This window comes from Aulonocara sp. 'chitande type north' Nkhata Bay, linkage group LG17 (genome assembly GCF_057382095.1).
Source record: "Aulonocara sp. 'chitande type north' Nkhata Bay isolate Kocher_YH1m ecotype deep benthic linkage group LG17, A_spYH_male_GT1.1, whole genome shotgun sequence".
NCBI lineage: Eukaryota > Metazoa > Chordata > Actinopteri > Cichliformes > Cichlidae > Aulonocara > Aulonocara sp. 'chitande type north' Nkhata Bay.
In genome coordinates, this window is record NC_141360.1 from 24,812,994 (window position 1) to 24,838,591 (window position 25,598).

Consider the following 25,598-nt stretch of genomic DNA (forward strand, 5'->3'; position numbering starts at 1 on the left):
CATTTCTCTCGGCAGCCACCCTTCCACCGAGGCCATTTCTGATGATGCTTCAGTGAACAGTAGATAATCACTTGAAGGGTCAGATGCAACTCTAATTTCATTGTCAGGTCTTTGATCTATTTTTTCATTTTGCTTAAGGACATGACTTTCAGTTACTGTTCATCTGCTGTGCCTTAAGATACAAAATTAATATTGGTTCTTCGCTAAGTTGTCCAACTGTAACACAGGACATGTACAGTACAAAGGAAAAAAAAACAGATTCTTTTCAATAATGGCTGGTTGTGCCTCAGCGCTTGTCTTGCATTGCCATTGTAATTGACCCAGAGATAACGTGGAAGGGCTTACGTGTTTTATGATTTAGGGGTTTCAAAACCTTTCTTTACTGATAGAAAAGATGCACGTTGGGCAGAAAAACTCAACCAGCAGGTGGCAGCACACAAACATCAAATCCCTCGGCAGTATTTTCCACTTCACCTTCACAAGGACTCCCTCTGCCAGATGAAAATTATACACTTTAAAAAAGCAGTCTATATATATATATATATATATATATATATATATATATATATATATATATATATTAACACGCACCCTCTGCAAGGATACACTCATTAAACGCTGTGACTGATAAATGAGCAGCCATACTACACTTCAAGGAAACCCTCCACACCTCCAGGCCAAATCACCACTGCTGTATAAAAATGTGTCATCGCGTAGAGGTCATGATGAACGGCATATTTATAGCTTTTGGTGGTGTGGATGGATGGAAAGGAGAAAATGGATTCTTTAATTCAGACGGGAAGGAAATCAATTGTTGCCATTGGTGGTGCAGATTGATCCCCTGTTTGGGGTCGGACCACAGCGAGCTCTTGCACCTACACAGCGGGGGACTGATGCTGCAAACTGTGTCGGGCTCAGAAGCAACACACAGGAGTGACAGACTGTGCGTGTGGGTGGCTGTGCCAGTTTAAAAGACTAGACGAGGCAGAGAAATGCTTACTGTGATGGTTAAGAATGTGGTTACAGATTAGCAGGGGAGCAGTGAGGTCTGATGTACAAAGAGTCAGCTGGGAAAATATGCTCAGTGTTTGGGGGTGAGGGAAAGAGGAAGGCTGAGAGGAGAGAGAGAGAGAAGCACTACCGAAGGCAGAGATGTATATGTGAGAGAGAGAGAGCGATACAAGGACAGACAGCTCTGAGGGGAGGGGAGGAAACACTTACACAGACTCTGTCACACCTTCCACACAGCCTCGCAGCCTCTGTGAGAGACTCAGCAGATCTTGACGCTGTGAGGAAAGATGCACATGAGAGGAGCAGGACAATAGCTCCTGGGAGAAATACATGCTCAGGACTATACAGCAGCATTTCAGAGAGAGCAACAGAAGCAACGTTTAGAGGTTTATTTTGCTGCTGAGGACCTTAAAGAGGACAAGAGCTTTATGTTCTTTGGAGGGGTTTCTCCTCTTCTGCTGCCGCTGTGAGGTTACAGTCTCCGTGCTCCCGTGCACAGCATCAGAAAGAACTGGTTTTAATAGCCTGAGACAATGAGCGAGGCGAAAAAAGGAGAGATAGCAATCCGGGATAAAGCCATCCTGCACCAGCAGAGGCGTCTGAAGCAGGCCACGCAGTTCACACACAAGGACTCTGCTGACCTCCTGCCCCTGGATGGTCTGAAGAGACTGGGCACATCTAAAGACTTGGTGAGTGAGCTGCATGAGTGTCTAAACTCAATTGGAGAGGTGGTGATGTGCATGCAGGTGCTTGGCAGCTGTCAAAGGTCTGCAGTGAGCAGATTAATTTGCCATAACCTGCTGATGACCTAACCCACACTTTGACTGAGCTGCAACAGTTGGGATTTTGTGATGTAATGTGATTATGTTATTTGTGTTCTGTGTTCGACTTGAATACAGTTTTCCTTGTCGATTATGGTCAATGATTGTTGTGTAATTTGATGGCATTTCATTGGCTGGAAACAAACCTACAGGCCTACGATGGCTGTACCAACAACACTATATGGTGTAGAAGGGTGTGCTGAGACACCTAAGAGCTGAAAGAGTCAGTGGAAGTTTAAGGATGTTGTAGATAGAGCTGGTGAAATAAAGAAATCGTTTGAAGGTTGCCAGGCTATTCCTTGCTTTGCACAAAAAAATTGGACAGCAAGCAAAAAATTGGCTTAAACTACCCCCCTGGTCTGGTTCCCTGATGGGAAACGGTGGAACGCTCCATCATGGTTGGGGGTGAGAGACTCTCTCAAAACCACTTTATAACAATATAAAATGAAGAAAAGCTGCAAATCCTCTTGTTACTGCATGGCCATTAAGTGTAACCTCTAAAATAAAGATTCATAAAACATTCACAGTCGTGCACTCTGCATACAGAGAGGGGAACGTCTTGTCAAAGGAGTTTACAGTTCACCGAGCAGGCCTCTCAAATAGAGACTGAAGTTAGTGCACACTTGGAAACAGACACACACTTTAAGAGTTGACATACAGGATGAAAGACAGCCTTGCAAGTAAAGTGGGGCAAGTCTGACCTGCTCACTTCCTCTTCCCCCAGAAACCTCACTAAACTGAAGTTGTTATGTACACTCTGGAGGAACTCCCTGTAATAATCTCAGCAATTTATTACTCAAGCTCTCCTCTGACACAGTTCTGGTTTGATGGTGGCAGCTTCGCAGGTTCCCCAGAGCTCTCTGAGAACCTGAGCACAGTCACGCTGGCACAGGAAAGCAGCTCTGGCAGCGCTCTGTGATCTGCGTATATCACGCTGCGATGCATTTACGTCTGCCAGATTTTAATACCAACATTTGCTGCTAGAAAAACATTCCTCCCCCCTTCTCCTCTGTCTCCACTGAGCTGCTTCATTACAATCCAGTGATGCAGATGTGTTTCCACTGACCTTCTTTCTTTCTTCACCCAGTGTCTGAGAAATACACATCATTTCAATGAATTACAATAACAAATACTGGAAGGACGCATGCTGTGATTTTATTTATTAACTAACATTTAGCTTTTCTTCAGCTAGCTCAAAAACTGTTGATCCGATTCGCTTCAAACCTGGCGGATATTTAGCTAAGGACTAGAGTAAGTGCATAGTTAAGTTTGAGTTAATTTGCATAAACGGTGCTCATATTTTGGCTAAACATTGCTCTTTGTTACACTGGCTGCTGCCTGCTCCACTCTGTTTGTAGAGCGTGCTGCACACATACAGACAGAGTCTTGTTAATTTGGCTTTTTGAGGATATTTATTTACATCAATGCATTCCCAATCTTCTTAACCACACATTTAAGTCCCAAACTCTAACCTAGAACCAATTCCACCTTTAACCCTCCAACCAGGCCTTCAAAAGCGAAAAAAGCCATCCAAGATGTTTTAGATTTTACAAAATATAATCACCCAGATGGTCTAAAACTCTCTTAAAGACAGCTGGACATGTTTCCAACTTATTTTATTCTGTGTCAGTACCATATGACTAATAGTATGATCTCAGATGACTAATCTGTGTGCATCATCACCTCTGTTTGTAGATACTGTGGTGGTCTATAAGGTCCCATTTTAAAGCCTCAAGATAAAGTTTTTTTTTCCAGATGTGGTAATGAGTGGCAGATGTGACAATGAATGGATAATTCTCATTTCTTAAATTTAGAATAACCAAAATTTACAAAGTGGACTAAATATATTATTCATTATGATCCAAAAAATGAGTGACTGAGCCCATAAACTAATCAAGTGTTCACCAGCAGATGTCTATATGAACATAAGATATTTTTGCAACTACAGCTATATTTAAAATAGAAAGCAAGCTTAAAGCACTTCTATGTAGACTTCTGTAATGAAACTCCTCTTTTATCTACAGATGTATAAAAAGGTCTTCTTCCTGTCCTTATCATATATCCTGCACGACTGCTGCCTAGGCCTCAGCCACACAAGTTCAGAGACTGGTTGGCAACTTCACAACAACTTCCAATTGCTAAGAAAAAGCATAAAAAAATGATATAGTAATTAAATAGTTTTCTCTAACCAATCAATGAGTGTTTGCTGGGTGAAATTGGTCACAAAGAGCATGCTGCACCAAAAACCTCCTTGTGATTGCTTTGGTTCCTAAAAAGTTCCCTGTAGTCTGCATAGAAGACGTGAAGATGAGCATGCAAACACTTGCTAACTAGTAGCCACCATGAGGTAGTAAAACCTGAAAAGGTTTGATGCAAACCAGAAACGCAGCCGTCTCCCATGCAAACAACAGATGATTGCGGAAATCTTTTAGTGACCAAAGTAATCACAAGGTGGTTTTCAGTGTGGCACCGTGTATCAGCCAGCCAGCAACCACTCACTTAATGGTCAGGAAATTCAGATTTTCCCTAGCAACTAGAGGTTGCCAGGTGGTCAACATAGTCCAAAAAGAAGTGAAGAGAGCGGTCATAGAGGAACTCAAGTTTAAATGGTAAATGGCCTGTATTTATATAGCGCTTTTCTAGTCCCTAAGGACCCCAAAGCGCTTTACACAACCTGTCATCCACCCATTCACACACTGGTGATGGCAAGCTACAATGTAGCCACAGCCACCCTGGGGCGCACTGACAGAGGCGAGGCTGCCGGACACTGGCGCCACCAGGCCCTCTGACCACCACCAGTAGGCAATGGGTGAAGTGTCTTGCCCAAGGACACAACGACCAAGACTGTCCAAGCCGGGGCTCGAACCGGCAACCTTCCGATTACAAGGCGAACTCCCAACTCTTGAGCCACGATCAATAGTCAGATCAAAGATGACTTCTTCATAGCAGTAACAAATATAACAAAGAGAAGTGTATATTTCTCTGATAGTGATTGTAAACATACACGGCAGACTCAGTGGCATTTTGATCATCTTTATTTTACCGGTTGCCGTACACACACACACACACACACACACACACACACACACACACACACACAGAGCTGCAGCTCTCCCGCTGCCAGCTCAACATAACAACAACCACATTCGCCAAAAACTCTAAACTTTTAAGCCAGCGAGGCGTGATTGCAGATGCCGCTCAGGTGGGTCAATCGCACCTGCAGCAGCACCGCAAACCACGCCCTGTCACAGTGATGTAAACACAAATGTCATGCTGCAATAGTTCAATATTTTTAATCCAACATCAGCTATGATTCCTTTGAAACTATAGCAGTGACAAGCTTTTCCGTACACGTGTAGATTTAACTGGGTTTCTGGTTCGGCTCATTCACACAGGTGCTTGTTTCTCTGCGTAACACTTGGCCTAACATTCACGCACACTCTGCACATCAAAGATAGTGGACTGATGGTTCGAACCACCAACCTTCTGATTATTAGATGACCCACTCGAAATGTTACTGTTTTGTTTTTGTAACAAAAATGGCAAAATTGGGGTCCGTCGCTGTGTGAGCTGTTTTTCACATTCATGTGCCCACTTTGGCCACAGTAATTCATCTGCTTATAAAAAGCCAGATCCTGAGTTCCTCATAAATGCTGTCTTCATCATATAGATTAAATATTAACTAAAGAGCATGATTTTTTTCCCTCCACATCACCAAGTATTTGTGATGTAAACTAGGATGATGAACACAGCAAACATTGACATATTAACTTTGTCATTGTGAACATGCTGACATTAGCATTCAGGTCAAAGCCTCGCTGCGCTTCACTGAGCTTCTAGGCTCATTGTTCCAGAGCCTCTTTGGCAGCTGAAAAGAGTCCATTACAAGCATGCATCTGAACATTATAAAAGATAAAATCAGAAAAACAAAAACTCAATAAAACACTATTAGAATTTAATGAGCAAGTTATCCATTTGCAGCCTGCGATTCCACATCTGCAGGGGCCTGAAAACACTCTTATCACAATACCAATTATCTTCTCCTTAAAGACAGAACCAAGCTCATCTCAACACTTATCCGAAATGCAATCTGTAGCACAGACATGGCCAGGGGGGGCCACGCTGCAATTAGCATGACATCTAAGTGATTTCTGATGTGAGAGTAGCTCCAGGAAAACTGAGGAGGGAGCTGAAATTGCCAGCAGTCCTCCACCGTGCCTGTACATCCTCCCCGCAGTCGGCCGTGTACTCACTCAGGCTCCGAATGAACGCACTATAAATAAATTAAAAGGAAGGCATGATGTGTTTCTGAGGACAAAAAGATGAGGTCATGTGGGTTCAGCTGTCAGATCTGCTTGTTTGTCTGCAAAGCTGTCTGCCTTTTCTATTTTCCAGACTTTTTATCCTGGTATTTTTAACCTAATTTAAGGATAATTGTAACAATAAATTAACATATATGTTGTTCCTTCTCTGGAAAATTCTAATAAAAAAATAAAAAAAATTTCTAAAGGCCACAGTGCCGTTCATTTAGAAATTTAGACTTAAACATGAAGTGAGAATAGTTTTGATAATACCAGAACATTTATGAAAAAATCCTGTTTCTACTCATTTTCACAATTATTTTTTTATTTTGTATAATTTGAAGGTGTCAGCTTTTGCAGACATTTTGTAAACTAACAAGTCAATTCCCAGAGAAATATGAAAACAGCCATTACCTGTAGCCCTAACCATGTTCCTGTTGTTTAAATTAATATTATGACAGTGTGGAAATGCTTTTATTAACATTTTTAGGTCAGAAGATTGATAGAAATCATTGAAATTACTGAAATCTGAAAAACAGTTATTTTGTTTGAGATTTCATATGGGAGCTATTTCTTAACATAAACCCCACAGCGCTACATCAAGAAAAGGATGTTTGTTTCTGTCACTAAAAAACACCTTTTTGCCATCCATGAGTCAAAATTTCAAGTTCCAAGTTCTTAAAAGTTCTGCAAACTCAAATGTCTGAAACAATAACTTGAAAGTTTGATTAGTTCTACCCAGAAAAAATTGAAACAAGATTCCACAGCTTAGCTGTCTTTTATTTATTTAGCTTTTTGCGCCGCATACACTGTTTTGATTTTGTTGTACATCGTTATAGAAACATTGTACTTGTCTATACACTATACACTGTCAAGTTTTCATGTACTTACTGTATATATAGTAACCAGTTAACAATCTATTATTTATTTCATAACTTATTCCAACATCTTCACATTTCACGTATAAATATAACAATAAATATGCAGTACGTTTTGCTACTGTATTGTCTTGTGGCCTCTTCTGTTCCCTACACTGAGAGTTGTAAAGCTATTTTGACTCTTAGACATTTGTTTTTGACCTTCAGGGGTCCTTTTTTAAAATTTTGGACAGAGCGACACTGGTCGTATCCTCCTGCTTTTCTTGGTTCTGCTATATTATGCAATGCTTAAGCTACTCATGAGATGAAATTTCAGGATATTTCTGCTCGTTGTTTTGTGTCTTATCATTAGACGAGTGGGTGGATACCAATCTCATATCTGTGGGATGAATTTGAAGCTGCAGCCAAATAGGTCATCTCACATTACAGCATATTTACGGGATGTGTGATGGAAGCTAATGTAGATGTAAATGTCAATTAAGATGAACTGTTAGCTTTCTAACACTTAACAGCAAATTACAATGCCGTCATCATAAGCAGGGTGGTTTTCATCGTCCATGCTTCTGTTTCAAGCTAAATCTAAGCATCCTGGATGCACAGGTGTAATTTAAAAAGTATTTTTTGCAGAAACACTTAAGATACAGAAATATCATGAAAGTATACCAACAAACTACATAATTTTAAGGACACAACACAATCAGCACTGAGTCTGTGCTGCATTATCTGACAGAAACCGTTGCATTTCCTGGTGATTTGTGAGTATTACCAGACAGATGATGCATAAATCCTACATGATAAAACACAGTGAGCTGTGGTCTATAGGGTGAAAATAAACAGCTGCACAACTGCGTTTACAAAGTTTAAAGGGAAGATTTAGGAGGCAGATGCCCCTTTACAGATCCATCCTTTTCTTTTTGGGGGGTCTGTTTGAATAACTCTGTCTTAAAACACACAGATATTTATACTGTACTTTGCTCCATGATGTCCTTTCACCCTGTGTCTGAAACTGAGCTCCAAAAATAGGACAACGTTGGTTAAAGATATAACCCGTGTAGACCTCTAATAAGCTTTTGACTATGAGGAGGAAGTTTTAGCCTCATGAAATTTCAGGCTGAGTGGTGAGTTTGCGTGTGCATATAGCAAAAAACAGAACAGCTGAGACTTTAACAAACAGGAAATTTATTACATCGGAACTTTAGGAGTGCAGGATTATAAAATGGGTCGGGTTTGTGTCATTATTTCATCCCAGACTTTTGGTCCTTTACACTTCTGTGGGAAAACAACGTTATGATTTGGCCTCTGTAAACACTTTCTTGAAGAGTTTATGGGTTCAGTCATTCGATTTTAAATCTTTGGAAATCTAAAATTCTGGTAGGAAACATGCTCGCTGGCTATAGACTTGTCAATCACAAGTCTTTAGCCAACAAGTGCACAGTTTCATGGTCTGACCCACAAATCCACTTGAAGGTCAAACATTGCAATGGCCAGAGAAACTGCAAAAAAACCCAAGAGCTACATTTCAGACTTTACAGGCCTCAGCATGTTAAATGTTCAAATTCATGAGTTCACATTCACAGTAGTATGAATTGTTTGGAAAGGTTTCAAGGAAAAAAACATGGTAGCATGGGTTATGTCTGCAAAAATGCATCTGAACAAACCAAAAGACTTTGAACAGATGATCAGACATTTGGCCATAATGTACATCTCCATTTCAGCAGAAACACAACATACAAAGAGTGTAGCACGGGGGTAGAGGGGTGATGATTTGGGCTTGTTCTGCAGCCACAGCACGTGGGCACCATAAACTGCTCTGTATACCAAAGTATACTAGAGTAGGATGTTTAGAGACAGCTAAAGCTTGGCTGAAAGTAGGTCATGCAACAGGACAATGATGTCAAACACAGCAGCCAATATGCAAAAAGGCTGAAAAATGAAAGAATTGAAGTGTTGCAATGAGCCCATGAATGCAAAAAACTGTAAAGAACTGTGGACCAAAACTCCCACATAACAATGTGAGAGACTGATACATACAGAAAACAGTTACTTCAAGGTTGTTGCGCAAGCTATTTAATCTTGAGGTCATAACTTGGCCATTTGACGGTTAATTATGATAATGAAAAAATATGATGCTACACAATCCTCATACTTAAAATCAATAAAAAAAATGTTCACAAGCTCGCTTTTATTTATTTATTTTTTGCTGTAGCATCGTCTCCTTCCAGTTAATTTGAACTTGCTGGCCTGTCCTGTGCAGTGAGTAATTCAGCAGCACAGCAGAGCCCGTTATGTAAGAGTGAATTTGTTTTGCTGCTCTTTTGCCTGAGGTCATTTCACTTTCAGCAGCAGCAGCAGCAGCAGCAGCATTACTCCAGCCATGTTTGGCTGTGGAGTCAGGGGAGAATTGAGCTTGAAAAGGGCAAAATCCACCTCTCGAACACAAGAGCGGCGGAGGGGAAGGAAAGAGACAGCTGGAGGTGGAGTCAGGGAGGAGGCGCAGTTTAGTGGGGCCGTTTTATGCAACACAATACAAACCTCTGAGCAGGCATATGACAATGTAAGAAGAGTAAACAGGAGAGGATGAGTGTTTGTGTTGGGCTGGAAACATCAACACCTGAGCTCAGCATAGAGCGAGTTATTGTGTAACCACTGTGTAACCGCGATGCTTTCCACTGTACACACTCAACACGTGCTCACCAAAGCTGCTGCAGCCTGAGAGACATGACAAATGTAGAAGACTCTGTGAGGTCTAAACCATCATGGGATTAGCACCAGGTCTAAGTCTAGTCCTAAAAATCAGGGGTAACCCATAAGCATAAACCACACCCAGTGTAGTTTGGACAATGGGAAATAAGATTTGTAAATATTTTAATGAGAGTTAGACAGAAGGATGTTTTTTTTAGAAGAACAATTTTCAAAAGCCAAAAATCACACACACACAGATTTAGGTTAGGGTTAGAAGTTGAACAAGGTGCAAGAAACATGCGTGAGGTGAATCTCCCGTTCAATGGAGCTCTATTAGAATGTGATCTAGTGATTATGGAGTTCATTTGAGTACAGTGAGCTCACTGTCATGTTCCAAAATTCAGTTTGAGATGATTTGAGCTTTGTGACATGGTGTGTGATGCTGCTGGAAGCAGTAACGGTGTTACTAACGGCGTTACTTTTTTCAGTAACGAGTAATCTAACTAATTACTATTTTAATCGTTACAACGCCGTTACTGTTACTAACAAGAAAATGCGGTGCGGTCGCGTTACTATTCTTCAATAAATAGATGGTTGAAGCTGTCTTCAGCTTACCGCGTTTTATATCAGTTGCAGGGAAGTAGCTGTAAGTAATCTGGGCGCTACAACTTTAAGCAGCTGCGCGCGCTCCCGCGGACGGCAATCACTTTCTGCCCAACGATCACTTTTTGGCACAACACCTGGAGCTAAGGGGCACACGACCACTTTAAGATTACAAAGCAACAAGGTGATATCTATATCAGTTTTCAAATTGTGTTGATAGGACACGCAAAAACCAGAGTCATGATAAACAATATATACACGTTGTTTTTCCTCAATAGTTTCCTCACGTTTACTGTCTAAGGACAGCGCTAGCAAGCACTCTCTGCTTATGACCAAAAAATAAAAAAACAAAACAAAAAACTGCCCTTTCGTGTTGGTGGAAAAATGCACCACGTCAACCAATCAAAAAATGATATGGCGACATGACATTTGGTTGTTTAGGAAGAGGGGGAAGTTTTTGGAGTGACGGCGAGAGAGAGAGAGAGAGGAGAAAAAGAGAGAGAGAGTGAGATGTGAGAGATTTGTGACGTTTAGCGTGTTTGGAGTGTAGTTAATGTGTTGTCTTGTGTAGTTAGTGTGTAGTGTTGTGGATAGATTTGTGTTGTGTGTCAGAACAATGAGGGGACTGCTGTCTCCAGGTAGAAAACAGGAGTGATACACCTGCTGCTGTCAGACCTGCAGGTATCAGGCTGTGATGTTCTCCTTTATAGTGGACAGAAATTTTTGGAGTGGCACAAATAATTTGTGGCATCTTATTGAATGCAAAACACCTGATTGTTGTGTACATAATATCAAGGACTTCCACATTATAAAATCAGCTATTTTGAACAAATTTCACAGTTTTGAAAAAACGTTTCTCCTAAAGTATTGCACTACTTAAGCTTTGAAATGAAATCTCCTATTGGTGTTACTTTTGCTGCACAGTTTGCTCATTCCTCACCCTGCAGCTTAGCTGTCGGTTTGATCTCTTACAGACGAGTGAGTCAGAAGCCTGAGTGTGTGTGTGTGTGTGTTTGTAGGCCTGTCTAATCAAGAGATCTGGAGTCTCCAGGTACATCTGAGGATGATCAAAAGCTACAGAACTGGACTTGGATGTAAAACGGTGGCACAGAAGGAGCTTATAGAGGGTGGAAAAGTGAGCTTTACTTTAAATAAAACTAAGCACTGTGTCCAATTTAAACCAATAAACCCCGATCATCTATTTAAAGGTACAGTTCATCCTGAAAATAAAAATATCTTTACTTTTGCCTGTAGTGCCCTCTGTCCATTACTTTTTAGCAGAGGTGTGGACTCGAGTCACATGACTTGGACTCGAGTCAGACTCGAGTCATTAATTTTATGACTTTAGACTTGACTTGAAAAAATGTTGTAAGACTTGTGACTTGACTTAGACTTTTACACCAATGACCTGGGACTTGAATTGGACTTGAACCGGTTTACTTGAAAAGACTTGATATTTCACCCCAAATATAAAATGTAACATGCATATAGAGATTGAAAATGTGATGTCATTCTGGGGTAGAACCACAAAGGATTCTGGGAACTCGTGGCAAGAGGTACTAGCGCACGCAGGCTTTTAATTGAAATCAGTTATACAGCGATAAAAAGAAACACAAAAAATGGCAAGAAGCTGTTGTATTATTAACTGCAATAGCCGGTCACATGACAGCCACGGGAAGCCGACGGGTAAAGAAATCGGTTGTTATCGGATTACGTCGTTGAAGAGAAATTGTTCGAGCCATGTTTCCGAAGTAACAAAGAGGCGACGGATGGCCTGGATCGCAGCCATTCAAAGATCAAATATAACGTCCCAGAACACTCCAGCTCACATGTTAGTCTGCTCCAAGCATTTCCACAAAGGTCAGTCTGCTGTTGTAGTTAATGCGTCATTTTCATAACATAATTGGTGATATAGGTTACAAGCAAGTCTGACGCTGAACAGAAATTGTCGCGCTATGCTCCTTTGTTTATTGTGCATAAATAGTGAATTGTCCTGACACAATATTGTGTTTCGCTTCTGTTATTATGGTACATTGACAAAAACATACTTTTATTCACAGGATAAAACAGTTGTTTTGTATCACTAATTGCCCAGTACGATTACAGCATACAGTATTATTGTCACTGCTACATTTCTGTAACGCGTACCAGAAATTATTTCCACTACTAATTAATTACCGTTGAGCTCAAAGGTCCTATTAATAAACGGTTAAGGAATGTGTATTTATGACAACAATTTGTGAGACTGGTAAACTTATGATACGTACGATGGTCTTTCGTTCTCCACGGTGCATTTCAAGGTCCTGTACCCATCCGTCGGTAAACTGTACCTGGGCTTGTTGCAGTGACCTGAAGTTACTAAACTTCATGAGTGTATGCACTCACTCCAAGAACCGTATGATTATAAATATGCATATAAATATGCTACGATGAGATAGCTGACTTCATCTAACTAGCAAATGTTGTCCAGGCTACGTTGGTGATGCAGTTTTTTTTAATATGTATGATATTTTTGTCATGCGATTTTAAAGCCAGGCCTACAAGCGCATCCAAGAATAACATGCAGCTTATCTCAGAACTGTCGGTGAAAATTATTCTTGGAGCTAGGTTTAATTGAGCTGCATTTTAAAGAGGTGCAATTTCACAATTTGTGTATATTTTCTAAGTTCACTATTTTGTCATGTGTTGAGAAAAACACAGATTTAAAAATTACATGGTCTAATATTTACATTTAGCATAACTGCAACATTCTTTTTTCGTTTTTTTTTAAAGACTCGAAAGGACTTGAAATTCAAAATTTCTGACTTGTGACTTTACTTGGACTTTTACACCAGTGACTTGAGACTCGACTCTGACTTGCCTGACATTACTTGAGACTTGACTTGAGACTTGAGGATAAAGAAGACTTGAGACTTACTTGAGACTTGCAAAACAATGACTTGGTCCCACCTCTGCTTTTTAGCTACTGTTGTTTAAAAATATTTTGCATTAGTGCAAAATTTAGTTTTCTCTGTTATATAGATACCGTGGTTGTATTTGTGAGGTGCATCAGATCAGACTACTGCTACAGTAATGCAGTCATATGGACATACAGTTAGGTCTGTAAATTACAGTTTCTGTAGTTTTGCTTCTGTACTCCACCACAATGCAGTGGGCAAATCAGCAATCTGGTACATTATTAAAAAAGAATGAATGCACTAACCATGGTATTATTTCCATGGTTAATAAAACAATTTTACAACATCTAACCAAGTCATGAAAACTCCCGAATAGGAAGGTGTAGCATTGCCACAGTTTACAAGAGATGTCTTCATGAATGTAAATACGGATGTTTACAGCAAGGTGCAAACCCCTGTTTACACTTAAGAACAAGAAGGCCAAATTAGACTTTGCCAGAAAACATCTAAAGAGCCTGCACAGGTCTTAAAAACATTCTTTGGACACATGAGACCAAGATTAACTTATACCAGAAAACAAGTGAAACAGCCCATGATCCCAAGTAAATCACATCATCTGTCAAACATGGTAGAAACAGTATTACGGCATGGGCATATATGGCTACCAGTGGAACTGTGTCATTATTGTTTTTTTGATGATGTGATTACTGATAGACAAAGCAAGATCTCTGCTCAGACTCAGCCAAATATTGGAAAACTGATCAGATGATGGTTCACAGTGCAAATAGATAATGACCCAAAGCACAGCGCAAAAGCAACCCAAGAGTTCTTCAGTGGCCAAGTGCGTCAACTCATCTTAATCCAACAGCAGCTTTTCAGTTACTGGAAACAAAACTGAGGGCAGAGAGACCCACAAACATGTAGCAGCTGAAAGGAAATTGCAGTAAAGAACTGGCAGAACATCTCAAGTGAACAAACAGCATTTGTCTATTTGATTAAAACCCTGGCGCTGAAGCTGAAAGCCTGCAAGCTGAGCAGCTAAGAAGGGATGCCATGAAAGTTTGCATTCCGTCCTGCTGTCACAAGAATGTGTCTCATTATTGGGAGATGGAGGCATTCTTTGATGTCAAATGTAGTTTGGAAGAATTACATTTTATTTGTGGATTTTACTGGAGCAACTGATTTTTGGGAAAGTGAGATGTACACTGAGTTTATGCCAGGCAAATGGCAAGTGGTTCCATTTTATTATCTCTAGGTATCTCCAAAACTGGGCAGCTGACTCCAAAACAATCTTGATGTATAAAATGGCACTGAGTAAACTTTGCCTTTAAAGACAGGAAAACATCAGGGTAGGGATGTGCACACCTCATCCTCCATCAGGTTTTAATTTTCATTCATATCCACTCCCTGAACTGAATTGTTTGTATTCCCTAGAGGGTGAAGCAGCACTTCAGAGCAACAATGACAAGGTCACAGATCTCCCGGATCTCTGGAGAGTTTGTCTGCCACATCGGTTAGTGCTTTATTATTAGCTCCAGGACAATTAGGTGGGCTGGAGAGGGGTTAGCGTGAACACTTCTTTCTCTGTCATCCAGAGCTTTGGATGGGCGGTAACACTCCCTCAGCTGCTCCCTCGATGCCATAGAGGGGCTAAAAATACCAGACAAAAACAAAAACGACACAACAACCCACACAGCAGAGCAGAGGAAGCAAGAGAAAGGGACAGAGATGTTGGCACAGTGTGAGAAACGAGACCTCCTGATCCAACTTTTGTTTTGGTGTTTGTGATCTTTACAACTGGAAGAAAAAAACAAAAATGTTTAGGACATTTCTTTATGACTAGTTAATTCACTGGTTATTTATGCCTATAAAATGCCCAAAAGAGTTAAACATGGCACCCAGAGCCCAGTTCTGTATGTTCAGTTGGTTGTTTTCTAGGAATGAACAACAGCCCCAAACTGAAACTGTAAAAAAACAAGAAAAAAGATTTACATAAAAAAAATGTGGTCAAAATAATTCATTTGGGCTTTTAAAAAAACATTTTTTACTTTTTCAGTATCAAATTTTTTTAGGATTTCGGTATCAAATCACTTTTTCAAAGGTATACAACTTTTGACTGCGATTTAGCTACATCGTTTTTAAATTCTTCTTTTTTTCTCATTAGTTCCCATGATGACAGAATTTCAAGAAACTTTTACTAAAAACATAAAACCTACAGTTTAAAAAAAGTGAGGAGTCTGAATACTTTCTGAAGCCACTGTATGTACTTTAGCTTTCATGTGAAGACGACAGACAAAGCAGGACAGCAATTGTTGTACAGCTGAATAACTGTTATTTGAACATTCATTCATCTACATGTCATGTTATGGTTCTTAAATGAATGTTGTGCATGGTACCTGAATGTGTCATAAAGTGCAGGAAGACTGGGGACAAATGCAGACTGCAGAGACAAGCTAGCAGTTTAAAACAAAAGAAACAAGCCTTTATTGTGGCATATAATCTCCAAAAAATCAAAAGACACTGGAGAAACCATGTGGAATATAGTAAGAGTTAATGAGGCAGGAAACCAGGCAAACTATAAATACACATGAGATAACGAGGGAAGCGGAAACAGGAGGGAACCTAAACACAGCTGAACATAATTAAGGTAAATGACATACAGTAAGTAAAGCAAGACAATATACAAGGGAGACAAGCTAATGAGAAGTAAAACACGAAGTAGCTCAGCACAGACAGCAGACCTACACAGCAAATGTGTACAAGAATACTAGTGGAGGCTGCAGTAACATTAACCAAAATACAAAGAATCAGATATAAATGATCTATAGACACTAACAGAAACTATATTTTAAAAGAAACCAGTCAAGAAATGCCTACACAATATACTTAACACATAAATAAAGATAGAAAACTAAAAAGCACGTCTGAACTCTGGAAGGCAACTGCTGTGTGATCACAGCCAAACACACTGTCAGTTAATCATTGTTCTATTAAAAAAAACAGACATGAATTTCTTTTGTTTGCTTTTGCTACAGTGACAAAGCAATTAAGCTGGGATTAAAACTACACCGTTACCAGCTGCAGTGGAAAATTCACATCAGGAGTAGCTGAATTCATTATTTTCCCTGTGTTATTAGCCTGTGGCGCTTAGCCTCAGCACACACTTCACTCAGGCTTTTATTTTGTGAGCTTAGACACAAAATTAGCATCCTGAACCATCCTGCTGGAGTCTCTGCTGTGCAGCAGCATGTTCTTCGGCTCTTCACTCAGCATTGGACACGGTTTGACGTCTCCAGCTGCAGCCATTAACTGCCACACCTGCAGCCAGTCAGAGTGGGAGGGCATAAAATTTTTTTTTTTCTGAAACAAGCTGCCGGAGGGCAGAAAAAAAATCTGGGAGCAAAGAAAGCTGGCAAAGAAATACAACAACTTTTGGTCAATAAAATATCCGACACAGGTCTGGAAATGAGTCAGAAATACTCTACAAGAAAGCAAATAACCACAATTCTAAAAAGTCCATTTTGTGAAAAGCTCCGTTTAAATCACGGCTACATCATTAATCCTGATCAGTGGATCAATTGTGTCTTCCTAAATGAGATCAAATCATCAAATAGACCCTCAGCAGCGCCATTAGTCGCCACATCTGTACTTCATTCAATCACTGAGGTTTTTCTGCGACTCCACTAGGTTTATTGGACTTAATGAAGAGAAGGAGAGTAGTGTAAAACAGGCGAAAGCGTAGAGGTGGGTGGGTGGGCAGCAGATGTGAAGCTGCTGGAGCCTCCCGGTCGCTGCGACAGGAAGTCAGCAGCTGGAGACGTCCATCAGAGTGAGGGAGAGGGCATTAGTGAGGTCACGTGACTGGCTGGATGAGGGCGAGGCGAGCCTGTTTGCAGAGATAATTAGTCCACATGGCATTCAGCCTCTAATCTGACTCACAGAGGGAGAAACTCAAAGGAAGAGAAACTGAGAAAAACAGAGAGTCGAGGTCTAAAGTCAAACATGAACAGTTGTCTTTCTGACGTACTGGAGGGAGACCAGTTTGGACGGGTTAGTGTTCAGGGGTCACTGCAGGACCCACATCAGCAAAATCAGCAACAGGCCACGTATGAATGAGCACAAATGAACATGATGCCTGCGGGACAGTTGACCAGTTTTGGCTTGAATTGTGCCCACGCTGCGAAAACACTCCTGGTTATTCCTCTGGCTGCATGTGAAAAACAAAAAAATCTTGTTTTTAGACAATAAGACAGAAAAGTACAACATTATAAACCTTTAATATTGGCTGAGATGATGGCAGGTTTAAATGTAAACCTCAAGTGACTGAGTAGGATCATTAACAACCCCAAAGGAAAGTGTTTTATGACTCTTTGTGTTTTTCATAAATCTGTGGTCAGAAGTTACAACCACTCATCAGTGGCTTAGTCTGCATAGCTGGCAATAAGCTGGACTTGTTCCCGGTGGGTGATGGGCTCTGCCAGGGCTCCCCTTTGTCACGATTCAATTCATAACTTTTACCGACAGAATTTCTAGGCGTAGCCGAGTGGCAGAAGGCTTTCACCTGGGTGGTCTCAGGATATCATCTCTGCTTTTTGCGGATGATGTGGTTCTGCTGGCTTGATCGGGTGATGGCCTCCAGCTTGCCTTGGAACGGTTCGCAGCCGAGTGTGAAGCGGTGGGACTGAGAATCAGCACCTCCAAATCTGAGGCCATGGTCCTCAGTCGGAAAAAGGGTAGAGTGCCGACTCCAGGTCAGGGACGAGTTTCTGCCCCAATTAAGGGGGGATTGAGTATCTCGGGGTCTTTTTCACAAGTGACGGGAGAAGGGAGGGGAAACAGACAGACGGATTGGTGCTGCGGCTGCAGTGATGTGGACGCTGTACGCTGTACGTGCAGTGGTGAAGAGAGAGCTGAGTGAAAAAGCGAAGCTTTCAGTTTACCAGTTGATCTACATCCCTATCCTCACCTATAGCCATGAGCTGTTTGTAATGACCGAAAGAACGAGATTGCGGATACAAGCGGCAGAAATGAGCTCCCTCCGAAGGGTGGCTGGCCTCTCCCTTAGAGATAGGATGAGGAGTTTAGCCGTAATGGGAGGCAGACCCAGGACATGCTGGAGAGATTATATTCTCCAGCTTGTCCAGGGGAATACAGGGAGAGAGAGGTCATGGCTTCTCTGCTTAGGCTGCTGCCCCCATGACCCAGCCCCGGATAAGCGGAGGAAGATGGATGGATTTGATCTAATTCACATCTCCACTAATATTTGGATAAATGTCCTTTAGCGAGTTGCACACTGAGTAGACACTTTTGGTATCCATCAACAAACTTCTGGCATAACTTTCGCTCACGTTTGACCAATCCTCTCTGGAGAATTGGTACTTGCTTGGACTGATCAGTACCATTGTTCTGAGTACTGAGTGCTGTCAAACAAATCTTTTTTATGTTGGCAAAGAGAAACTACCAATTGTAGTCTGGATTATCAAGACTAACAAAAGGTTAATGGGTTATGTCCTTTGCAGAACCTTCAGCACCACAGAATTTTTAAGTGAGTGCATGTATATATTTAAGCCTGTATGCATACTTTTGACCCTGTATGGATTAGAGAAAATCCAATATAAATCGAAACGTACCTAACTTGTTTTTTTTAAGTTATTAAAGATGCTGTGCAATCATTCCACATTAAAAAGACTGCCATGACATTCATGTTTGAAATTTCTGAGCACAACTGTAGCTGTACTGTTTCTTTTATCTATGACTGATATTTTAAACTTATTATCCTCATGGGATTAATTATGGCTGGAAGGATTCATGAAGCATCTGCCTCACGGCTAATTTCTAACCAAATAAGAACAATGCCAATAAATGCCTTTTAATTATGATCGGAAGATAGAATAAACAGTAAAAACTTCCTATGGTTGCCACAATATCTATTACACATTTTACAGTTAAGAAAATGTTCACAAACACGTTGTCCAAAATCTCCCTTCACAAAACAAACAGACCTCACTTCAGCTGTTCTAGCAATGAAAAACACTCGCTGTCAAACGAGGCAGAGCAGCAGGCTGCATCGTGTATGATGGACCGACTCTTTATGGGATACTGAAGCCTGCTGTCTTCATTGGATTAGATTACATTAAATCCAGAAACATGCCAATTCACATACTCGCAGTCTGTTAACAAGCAATCGGTGGATCGAGATGAGAAGCGTGCTGAGAGCACAACGGAGGAAATTTGGCTCACGTAGCATTTTTTTGAAGACATAGCACAGCACAGCAATACACAGTGTGTATTTCATGAGCTGTTCAAAGTCTGACACAACGTGCCCTTAAGATAGAAATATTAAAAAAGGTATTAGTGTTACTTTATTTTTGGATGATGATCCATTGGATGATGTTGCCCTTGATGTTTGGCAAATGTAAACAGAAATCCAGGAACTAATTGTAATAAGTCAGTATTTTTAGTCTATATTTGGCCAAATAAAGCCATTGCAACTCAATTAGCAGCTCCTGTTTTTAATTGTGGGATATAAAAGCTACAACTAAACATTTATTTAATGGGACTGTGGTTTGTTTTTGAGTCTTACTCACTAAAGCGTTCAAAGCTCACACACATTCGTACAGCGCTTTATCGCACACACTCACACTTCTTTTTGTCTGCAGCAGCTGTGTTGCTTTTAGTTTGTATTACCTGCTGAACCTCCACATATTTTCCTAATATTATACTTTTATCTTGATTTTGTAAATTCCAGTGCTTTGCTGGCAGCAGACCTGTCTGTGCTTGTGATTGGGAAGATGCTGCCAGTGTCACCTCTTTGCTGTAAACACCTGTGGATTAGGAAAGTCTGGGTTAACTTATTAAGTTGATAAGCACTTCTGTGGTGAGCCTGATTGGTGAAGCCAGATAAGAAAAAGATATCCCTGATGTGTTGAACTTGCTTTGAAGGCACTGCTAACTAGTAAAGCTTTAACCCAAGTGCAGTTGCGAAAACCATCAAGCGCTACGATGAAACTGGCTCACACGAGGAAAGAAGGAAGAAGGAATTCCAAGAGTCACCTCTGTTGCTGAGGTTAAATTCATCTGAGTCACCAGCCTCAGAAATCACAGCTTAACAGCACCTCAGATCAGAGCCCAGATAAATGGCACACAGAGATCCAGCAGAAGACACATCTCTGCATCAACTGTTCAGTGGAGACTGCAAAAATCAGGCCTTTATGGTCACACAGCTACTAAGAAACCACTACTAAGAAAAAGCAAAAAGCAAAAGAAATTTGTTTGGGCCAAGAAACACAAGGAATGAACATTAGACCAGTGGAAGTCTGTGCTTTGGTCTGATGAGTCCAAATTTGAAATTTGTGGTTCCACCCGCCCTGTCTTTGTGCAACGCAGAAAAGGTGAACAGATGGTCTCTACATGCATGGTTCCCACCGTGAAGCATGGAGGAAGAAGTGTGATGGTGTGTGGGTGCTTTGCTGATGACACTGTTGAGGATTTATTCGAAACTGAAGGCACACTGAACCAGCACGGCTACCACAGCATCCTGCAGCGACATGCCATCCCATCCAGTTCGCGTTTAGTTAGACCATCATTTATTTTTCAACAGGACAATGACCCTGAACACACCACTAGGCTGTGTAAGGGCTGTTTGACCAAGAAAGAGAGTGATGGAGTGCTGCGCCAGACGGCCTGGCCTCCACAGTCACCTGACCTAAACTCAATCGAGATGATTTGGGATGAGGTGAACCACAGAGTGAAGGCAAAAGGGCCAACAAGTGCTCAGCATCTCTGGGAACTCCTTCAAGACTGGTGGAAAACCATTTCAGGTGACGACGAAGCTCATTGAGAGAAAGCCAAGAGTGTGCAAAGCAGTAATGAAAGCAAACGGTGGCTATTTTAAAGAATCTAAATTATAAAACATGTTTTTAGTTATTTCACACTTTTTTGTTTGCTAAATAATTCCATATGTGTTCATTCATAGTTTTGATGCCTTTAGGGAGAATCTACAATGTAAATAGTCATAAAGAAAAATCATTCAATGAGACAGTGTGTCAAAACTTTAGAGTGGTAGAAAGTGTGTCCTGCAATGTAAAATGTAGCATTTACCCTAAACTGTAAAACAGCAAATGCAGATTGCTGGTAGCATCCTGCTGCAAAATGTGATTTACTTACACCAGCTGACCCCAGAGCAGTTAGAGGGTCAACAGAAACAGACTTTAACCATCAAAGGACATATGGAGAAGCTAATCGCTAAAATTAGATTGTGTTCAGTGTTTCTGTGAGTCAGTCCAAAGAGAGCGCCGAAGTTCTCAACAAATGAACCTTTAATCAAACTCAGACTGTCTTCTGCAAACTGCTGGAGTCTGACATTTAAGTCTTTTTCTTTGTGTGCTGAATAAAAATATTCTGGTATGCCACCAGACCTAATAATAAATTTAATTAAAATACAATTTTTGTTATCCTCCACATGCCATTTCTATTCATTTAACAAGCTACGTGTGTCATATTTGTCAAAGAGTATAATTGCCAAAATTAATGATTTATGGAACAACAAACACAGAAAGAGAAAACCAAAGTTAGCATTGGAGAACAAAAAACAATTACAGAGCATGTCCAGTGTGAATAACCCTGTTTTATGAGACATAAAGAAGAGTGGGGAGATTATGTCATGCCCAGAAAGAGGAAAGAGAAGAGGTTAGGGAAGAAAAGAAAATTGAAAGCAAATAGTCAAAAAGGTAATGGAAGAAAACAGGAGCTGGGATGAGGAGAAAGAGTGGGATAAATGGAAAGATAATGGAAAATGAAAGGAATATACTGTATAAGATATGATTACATGTAAGGAAAAGGATAAAAAGAAACAGGAGATGTACAGTAAAGAGAGAAAAGGACAACAATAAGACGAGGGAGGGGACAGAAAGAAAGGAAAGGATGGGAGAGATAAGGGAAGGAAAAGGGGAGATGAGAGGAAATGAAAGGGGGGAACAACAAGGAGGAGACATTTAAAGAGGAGCTGCTCAGCCACAGCTGGAGCTCAGCGAGGAATGAATGGGCTAGATTGAACTCTGTGACACGAGTAGTGATTACTAGTTTGAAGTGTGCTGTTTTTGCAGCTCGGCAGTGAAGCCCAGCAGGCCGAGACCAATCTATGGACACAACAGAACACTGCAGAAAACTTGTTTTATTTCAAGTATGTGCTGATTTTTTTTAAAGGTGAATAAATGCTCGCTGAGCTCTTTGAGCTGACAGGCAGGCAAACAGACTCCTGGATGGTCCGCAGAGGCGATGGACTGAAGTGCCACTCAAACGTGATGGCAGATCAAACAGAGTGAGACCACAGACATGTCCAGACATGACACGACATTATTACTACTGTGTTAAGGTTAGACAGCCGCCTCTCCGGGGCCCCGAAGCCTCCTCTTATTTGTTTTTAGTTGTCGTGTTTCCATCTGTCCTCTTCTTGCTTTGCAATCCAGAAAATCGTCCTTGTCTTCATTTATATTGTGCTCAGGAATACTTTAACAGCAGAGATGGTGTGTGCATGTTCATCAGAGCACAACATCAAATAATACCCAGTAATGTGGAAAATAAACAGGCAAGCGAATAGCAGCGTCATAACTCCTGTGTCATATCAGGAGTGAAACGGAGGTAATCGCAGCAGCTGGATGGCGTTTCTTCACAGAAACAAGGTCAGCTTTTGCTGCTGATCGCTCGTACATGTTCCAAAACAAATCATACATCCAGTTCTTGTTTATTTTCTTGAACTGTATAGTTCATGTCAATTTATTCTCCAGCTCCTCGTTTGAAATTTAAACTTTAATCTGGGTTGGGTCCCAGACAGAAGAATGGCTGATTGTTTAGGTGATCGTTTGTCCATTTTGTTCATTTATCCAGTCGGTCTGTTTCAGAGACAATCACAGGTGAAAATGTTCACTTTAAATGCGTCAGAATACCTTCGATACCAACAAGTGAATCTCTGACAGCCCCAGCCGTTGGATGGTCACATATGATCATCTTATCAGGGTTTTTCCTTGCCAAGGATCTGGGAGGTGGACTACACATGACTTGCAACAGAGGAAAATGTGTCAGTGACTCATTGTTCGATGGCTGTTATTGAATCACTTACGTACACGTTGATGAGTTTTATAGATCGTGCCGTTGATTGATCACAAGAGAAAGGAGGCTGATTATATAAATTCTCACTGGTAGAACACAAAGTTGTTAATGTTGACCTCGCAGTCATTTAGATGTTGCCGACTAAATCTGAGGATTTTTGTTAAAGAGCAGCGGAGAACTTGAGAAGTTAATGTGCTGTGTTAACCTAATCTGCCACTTGTAGTCACGTTATTTTGAAGTTACGTTTTTGGCAACGACATTGTTTTTTTTTCTTTGGTAATTTTTGTTCTATGCAACACTAGAGAGGACATTAAATCAAACAAATAATTTTAATTTGCAGGATTTAGCCAAAGTTTTGCATTACATACATTTTTCATTTTTATACAGTCCCTATCTTCAGAGACTTCAAGATAACTGGGCAAACTAACATATATGCTTTCTAAATATAAGGATTGTTTTTTTAAATACTTGGATTCAATGACTGGACGTCACCAAATGCCGTGTCTCCTCCCTTGAGATGCTCTGCCAGGCCTTTGTTTCAGCCACGTTCAGCTGCTGCTTGTTTGTGAGTGTCTCTACCTTCAGTTTTGTCTTCAGTGGCTGAAAAGCTGCTCTGCTGGGCTGAGATCAGGTGACCGACTTAGCCATTGAAGAATATCCCATTTCTTTGTCGTGAGAAACTCTCGGGTTGCTTTTGCAGTTTTGCAGCATTTGGCTGAATCTGAGCCGAGAGTATCGGTAGTCACATCATTAATAAACACTCGTGAGTCGGTTCCACTGACAGCGATGTCATAACGTTGGCTCCACCGCGTTTGACAGATAATGTTGTAGGCTTCAGATCATGAGCTGCTTCTCTCGTTCCGCATTTTTCTCTCTCTATTATTCTGGTACAAGTTAATCTTGGTTTCAGGTTTTCAAAGAATGTTTTTCAGAGCTGCGCTGGCTCTTTTAAATGCTTTCTGGCAAAGTCTAATCTGGCCTTTCTGTCCTTGAGCATAACCAGTGTTTATGTGCATTTGTTGCAAACCTTCTTCTAGATTTTTAAAAAATTGCTTAATTTGTCAGGACATGTGAGCTAAGAAATTACACCGCATCCCACAAGATGAATCGCCTGTGCAGGAGTGACTGAAGTTGCCAAACGTCACTTCCTATAGAGGTTCAATGCCTGCAGGTCTGTTAACCGTATTAAGAATGAGGTACAAGATACAAGATGCAAGATGGTGTGTGTGACAGGTTGTAGAGGTCCCAGGTTGTTTGACAGAGTATTACAATGCTTTTGATAACAGCAGGGAGACAGCTGGCGATGTGCTTTATAGGCTTGGCATTTACCCAGAATGCTCAAACTGCGACTTTACGGCTCGACAGATGCCACTGCTGGTTGGCGAGACAGTTATCCAGTCAGTCTGTTTCAGAGGCAATCTGATGACTTTTCACGGGTCCAAATGTCCACTTCAAATGCTTCAGGATGCCTACGATACCAGTGACTGGATCCCTAACAGTCCCAGCTGTTAGGTGCTAATAGCATGTTAGCAGGCCAAACATTCTTTTTATTTTGGTCACATAATATTATCTTATTTGTTTTTTTTTCCCTAGCCGAGCAGCAAAAACAGTCCACATACAGTAAAAGCAACAAGTCTGTGCATTTTCCTCTTATTCCTCATCATTTCATTAGCAACATTTCTATGAAACCCAAATTATTAACAAATTATTCTATGACAGCCTGGCCAGAGGTTTGTTTTTTTGTTGCTGTTGTTTTTTCATTAAGTGTGATTAGAACATTATAGGAACATCTCTTAATATCCTGCTGATTTTAGTGTTCCTTCAACTCATTTGTGCTTTATTAATGCAGTGACTCTGCTGGTGTTAAGTGGCCTGCTCTTTTAAAAGCGTACTTTCTGGAAGTCTGTACCCAGGCTCTGTACTGCTGGAAGAACAATGTGATTATGGAGCAACAGGCAGCTTAAATAGAATTTTCTCCTCATGTGATCCAGAAAAAACAGCCACATGTTGTGTTTCTAAAGCAACAGAAATCAGGCTTTTCAATATCCATCTGTGGAGGCTGTGTTTTAAAATGCAGTTTCAAACATGAGGAACTTTTTCAGAACATTTTCTTTTATTAAGATTACTTAAAAGAGTGTTTATTAGACGAAAAAAAAAGGCCACTAGGTTTGTGTATCAAATAAAAGCCTCTTGCATTAAGCCTTTTATGTCCGCTGACAGTGATGACTTGAAAGCATTAGTATCCTCCTTGAATTGCCTTTCATGTCTTAATAATACGACCTTCATCTCAGCTAGTTG

At 40.8% G+C, this 25,598-nt stretch overlaps 1 protein-coding gene across 1 annotated transcript in view; it reads left to right on the forward strand.

Annotated features, from left to right (window-relative positions):
• Positions 1–906: 906 nt before the first annotated feature.
• The window catches only part of nrip2 (nuclear receptor interacting protein 2), a 43,257-nt gene continuing 18,565 nt past the window's right edge, over positions 907–25,598 (forward strand). Inside the window, exon 1 of the mRNA XM_086269292.1 lies at positions 907–1,700. Within this exon, the coding sequence (XP_086125418.1) occupies positions 1,545–1,700 (156 nt within the window). The 5' untranslated portion in view covers positions 907–1,544. The remainder of the gene's footprint in view (positions 1,701–25,598) is intronic.